The following is a 6,154-nucleotide window of genomic DNA, read 5'->3' as shown; positions in this document are numbered from 1 at the left end:
ACACCGTAAGCCTTGTAGTTATAACCAGAGTCTCTTAGAGGGAGAACGTGAATTTGTGTATAGATCTATACGGAGTTGACACCCCACACCTAAGCTGCTCACTACAACTAGACAAGCCAGTCTAGAGTGATAAATGTCTTCTCAGAAACCGACGTCTGAAGAACGTCAAGACATGCACTGTCATATTAGTATGGTTATAACGACTCACATAGAGAATCATAAAACTATTATAAGATTTATGCTGAATATACATATCACTCAGTTTTGCAAAGTATAAACATTGTGTTGATTATTTTGTATTATTCATCTCACTCCGCTTTTAGGATTTAAGACCATAATTTCTCATAACATAGAAAATACATGATTTCTTTGAGAATCACTCTCTATACATTTCTCAAGCAAGATAAAACCGGAATACACATGCTATATTACAAGATGTGGAACCAAACTCCCAAACTATTGTTACAGAAAATATCAGATTTTCTGGAGCTTACAAACCAATGCAAAGTTTTTATATAAACATGCTTATGAAGTCACCAACATTCTTTGTTAACACCTTTCAAAATAACTTGTATTCTTAGGAATTTACTAAACAGGTGGTAGCTAAGGAACTTGGACTTTTGTTGTATTTTTGTTTTCACCGTACACTTGATATTTTTGGTATGTAATTTTATGTACAAACACAATGATGCAAACCATGTATGTTGTTATCTTGTATGTATGGTGATGATGATGTCTACGTTTCGTTTATATGCACTTGTTATCATATTACAAGATGGAGTCACCCGCTCTCGAATGTTTCTGTCGTTCTGGTTCGGGGGTGTGATATGGGATACTTTTGAAATTTCGGTAGATTAGAAGAGGGGTAGAGAAGAGAAATTGGAGCCAATACGTTGCTGAAAAATTCAAACATATTGGAATGGGTGTAGGAAGTGAAAAAGGCAACCAAATATTAGGCTAGAAGGAGTGGTAATACTCATAGCACCTTATCACATCACTTTTTTTTCCTGTTACGTCATCTTTTTGTCTTAATATCTAAATCTTAGCATTTACTAGAGAGTACGAACACTCCTAGCACTCCAAATTGTTTTTTCTTTTTCAAAATTAATTAATCTGTAGTTTTTTAAAACAACAAACAATTAATATAAAATAAATTATATTTAATATTAAATTAAAAAAGTTACAATAAAATTTTACAGGAGTTTTGAACTAATTCTAGAAATTTATGTTGTAAAAGAAATTCTAAGTTGGAGTCCTAAAATTGAGGGACCAAAACTACCAAATCATGAAATATGTGCCTTTTTTTCTCCTCTACTATCAGACGAACTTGAGAATCTCACTTTTTTTTAAACGTTCAAATTTTGATTTCTTGGAAACAAACTCATTTGCCAATCACATTATCCCATTTCTTTCTCCTTTCTCTTGCTACACCCTTAGCGAGCTCCTCCTCACGAGCTTCATAGTGACCATTGAGCGGTGGTGTAACATATCGAGCGGTGGTGTAACATGTCTTGATGAGGGTGTTGGCCAGAGGGGTGGGGATATATATATATATATATATATATATATATATATATATATATATATATATATATATATATATATATATATAGAGAGAGAGAGAGAGAGAGAGAGAGAGAGAGAGAGAGAGAACCATAATTATTGGTTCTCCAAGGAACCAAATTTTATTTTCAAGTTCTAGAGCTTATTCTTTATCGAAAAAAATAACTAAAAATATCTAAATTCATAACTTAACATTGTAAATGTTAAATATATTTTTCGGATTCACCATGTGAATTTAGATTCACATTGTGAATTTTCAAAGATTCACATTGTGAATTTGACGATTTTTTTTTATCGAATTTGATATCATTGGAAAGAGGATAAAAAGTTATGAATTTCTGTATTTTTAGGTTTTTTTTTTTTGATAAAAAATATGTTCTAAAAGTTGAAAAAAAAGATTGGTTCGTTGATTATTTGGTTGTTTATGGTTTTATATTGAACCTCACTATATATATATATATATATATATATATATATATATATATATATATATATATATATATATATATATATATATATATATATATATATATATATATATATATATATATATATATATGGTGGAACCCAAATCAAGTGGGTCCAAGACCCCCCTATCGCCACTGGTGGACACTAATTGAATCATAAACTATTACACTTTCAGTAAACATCACAATTCTTAGTAGCCCGTGTTCTTGAATTAATCATTAAGAAGATCTAAGGAGCTCCATATAATAATTTTCAACTTATGATATGTATCTATATCTCAAACAATATAAGATCACAATTGAATGGACTGAACAAAAACAGTGTAAAGGGCTAATCTGGGTTTGTCACACAAACAAAACCATTAACGGGCTAGTGACATAAGCCCAAAACTTGTAATCCTAATTTGGTCCCAGTTTTGGTCTAAGTTTCAAGTAATCCCGTTTTTCGGATTTTGTCTGGACCGGGTCCGATTTGTTGCTCACCCAAAGACTATATACTAGTGGGTACCTACGAATGCGGAAGACACTGAATTCTACGAGAAATAGTTTTGTTTTAATGATTAGGGTTTAGGGTTTGGGATGGGGTGATGATTTAGGTTAAAAAGACAAAAACATTTAATTTTTTTGGTTAAAATAAAAATATGTTGTTTCTTTGAAAACTTATCATAGTCAAAAGAGCATGCAAGGTCTTAGGTAACATCCTAGAGTATGATTTATATAAGAGGTTTCAGCGTTATATCCTAAGTGATTGATTATATACATTGAACTATAGTAATATGTGTAAAAGTTAAATAATGGCCGAAATAATTGTTTTAAAATAAATAGTAGCTAAATTATTTTATATTTTTATTATTTAACCATAAAAATCAGAAAAAAATGTTATGGTAGATGGGAGGACCATCGTGTGGGGGTGCGACAACGGAGGATCAACATTCAGGACAGGGTCGGTCCAGACTGTGGCAACCCGGGCGATCGCTCAGGGCCCACGTGTCCAAGGGGCCCAAAATTTATGGGCTATCTAGTGTATATATATAAAAAAAATTATTATCTAAATGATTTTTAGGGGTTAAAGTTGGTTAAAAACTCAAATTAGCTCAAAATATAAAAAATTTGGCTTCCTTATTATTGCGAATTGAATAAGTCTATATTAAAAAATAAATGATAATCTTTTTTAATTTTTATTATATCTATCTTTGATGATCCTTTTTTTTTTTGTTACGTCTGAACCCATATATGTTTGGACCGGCCCTTAAGGAAGATACATTTGAAATGTACACAGAATAGATCATGTTTCCTTATTTTTTTATAAGATAACAAAACTCAAAATTCGATGTTATTTACTTCGAAAGAATTTATGATTGTTTCATTTTGCAATTGTTATTGATTAGTCTTGTTGTTTGATGTGTGTACATAAACAAACATCCTTTCTATGTATAATATACATAAAAAGTTCATAAATTTTTAGACCCGGTAATGGAAACGGTTCGGATATTAGGATGCCGATTCCGTTGGCCTTTTTTTTTTTTTTTTTTTTTTTCTTTTTCTTTTTCTTTTTCTTTGAATAAATTGTTTGAATGGTCACTGTGAATTGGAGTAAATAGCATGTTTCGTCTTCAACTTTTTTTTGTTAATTGGAGTCATCCCCAAAAGTTTTTTTTGATGCATATTTCATTCTTAATGTTAACAGTGTTTAGTTTTGGCTGTTAAACCATTGTGAAAAGAAATAACGCTAAAGTGTTGTTCTATTATAAGTAACGAACAATTTTAATCGAGCTACTAATGTTTTTTTCTTCAAATAAATCGTTCATCCTCAGCGATGTCTTTATGCCCTTTCCTTCACAAACAAGCAAATGGAAGAAGTATCTGTCGGCTGAGTGGCTGAGTGGGCGTATGTGTAACTAAGAAGCAAATCCTCTCAATGGTCACCAAAAACGTGTGGGATTTAATTATTTAAATACAACCTTCCATCCGATAAGAACATTTGACCATTTTCACAAAGTCAAACTTTGGCCAAAAAGCATGCGTATATCAACCGGCTTCCAAGCACAATACAACAAACACAAACTTCTATATAAACTTCAACCACAAGTAATCGACAATATCAAGAATAAAAAAGAACATAACCAATGATTCTCCAATTAAGTAGACTAAGATTCTCCCACCATAATAACCACCACCGCATGTCAGAAGTATCTTTATCACCTCTACAAGCTTTCCGGTCCATTGTCACCGGAAACCTACACAGAGTACTGGAAAGTCTGAAACTTGGATCGGAGTTCTTGTCCTTCAAATCGATCCACGAATGTTTTCAGGTGTTACCCATATTGAACAATGAGTTTGCGAAGCTGATGGCGGAGATAGATTATCCGGTGAGCAGTTGGGAAGCTGGTTCCATTGACGAGTATCTTGATTACACCATGAGCATATTGGAACTCCTGAATGCGATTAATTCTTCTCTTTCTCATCTTAATCAAGCTCGTGTGTCACTCTCACATGCTTTGAGCCTCATGGAAAGCACACCGGCTATGGGTGTGGAACGGATGAGAGAGATTACGTTGCATGATTCTATCAAGGGATTCAAAGGTATTGGAAGGGATGAAGAAAGGAATCGAAAAGGGAAAGAAAGGATCTTTCATGAAGCTATTTTGGTAATGAAAGGTACTGCTTTTTGGGTTTGTGGGGTTGTGTTGTATGGATTAAGGAGTGATGCTTGGCCGCTTATGGAGATTATGAAAAGTGGGGTGGTGGTGGATTGTTCCTTGATGCTTTTTGATTCCATCTTTAGGAATAAGATCACTGAGAAAAGGGGATTGGTAAAGGAAGTGGAAGATGTGAATGAGACTGTGCGTATGATTGTATCCAAGGGAATTGGTGATTTTGATGTTGCGATGGAGTTGAAGAGAAGATTGGAGATGGTTAGAAATGGAGTGAAGGGTTTAAAAGAAGAAGAAGAAGGTTTATTTGCAGAGGTTATGGCTGCTAGGAATGAGGTGCTTGAGACACTTAGAAGGAAAAATAAATAGTTAGCAATTACAATATTTTTTTGTATATAACAAACGTAAAATCATGTAGACATGCAAAATAGTGTTGTAATATCTTTATTTCATGTTGTCAAAAAGAATTATATATAGTTGTTTTAGGTTTAAATGGCATCACGCCAATGAAATTTAAGAAGTTGCTATTCCCTTACGTTTGTATTCAACTTTATCATGTATCAAAGTCGGTAATAGGCAATGTCTTAGTTCACTCTCTTTTGAACTTGAACAATTCAGGCTTTACTTGTATCATGTAAACATAGTAGTAGACCGAACGCTTATACAGTTCCAAATATGGGTTAAAATCGTTTAACCATTTTTATCGATCAATGAAATATTCATTTTGCCTAATTAGGACAATTAATCTCTACATTTTCATTCTTTAGTTGATAAGTGTTGGTTGCTTTTTGCTTACCCCTTTCTTTAACTAACCGACTCAGTATTAGCTATTGTATCCATTTTTCGTAAACATTCAAAATTTATACATATTAACATAAAAATCTAATTCTTTATGACTTAATATTACTATCTAGGGTTCCATTTACCAATTACTATCTAGAGAAAGTTTTGGCTAGCAGGAGTAAGGGTGGTTTGAATGTCGGTAGGCTTTGCATTCAATATGGCTGTGCTTTTTTAAATGGAGACAGAAGATTCTTTCATAACCCGGTTGTGTCATAGGTTAGGGTGGTTAAGGCCCTATATGGGTCGGATGAGAGATGTCGGGATCTTAGTCCTTCAGCGATTTGTAAAGGTCCGCAGAATGATGTGATTCGTTATTTAGCTCAGCTTCATGTTAGAGGTTTTGATGTGCATGAGTTTTGTCCTATTCATCTAGGCAACATGGAGACTGCTTATGTTTGGAATGGGGATCGCTATTCGTCTGTAGTTTTTCATGGGATATTTTCTTTGGACCTGTATATGGAGGTTTTGGTTATAAACCTAGTGGATATCGATTGGCCATTTAGCACTCTTAGACAAGCTTCGATGAAATGGTTGAGTATGAATACTGGAATGAGTTCTTAGTTCATATTCGAGGTTTTCTGTTTGCTGATTGAGCGGACATATTGTGTCGGTTATTGGATGGTGTAG

At 33.3% G+C, this 6,154-nt stretch overlaps 1 protein-coding gene across 1 annotated transcript; it reads left to right on the top strand.

Moving 5' to 3' along the window:
• Positions 1-4,115: 4,115 nt before the first annotated feature.
• On the top strand, positions 4,116-5,219 carry LOC145043497 (protein BPS1, chloroplastic-like). Its single transcript, XM_078992184.1, has one exon. It carries the CDS (start codon positions 4,157-4,159, stop codon positions 5,051-5,053), a length of 897 nt encoding a protein of 298 aa, XP_078848310.1. The 5' UTR covers positions 4,116-4,156; the 3' UTR covers positions 5,054-5,219.
• Positions 5,220-6,154: the final 935 nt, after the last annotated feature.

Source organism: Lactuca saligna, chromosome 1, assembly GCF_052625555.1.
Source record: "Lactuca saligna cultivar CGN05327 chromosome 1, ASM5262555v1, whole genome shotgun sequence".
Lineage (NCBI taxonomy): Eukaryota > Viridiplantae > Streptophyta > Magnoliopsida > Asterales > Asteraceae > Lactuca > Lactuca saligna.
Note: the sequence above shows the minus strand (reverse complement) of the source record. Positions and strands in the feature narration are given on the sequence as shown.

Coding starts and splice junctions, on each gene's coding strand:
- LOC145043497 (XM_078992184.1), top strand. CDS start 4,157: ATGATTCTCCAATTAAGTAGACTAAGATTCTCCCACCATAATAACCAC.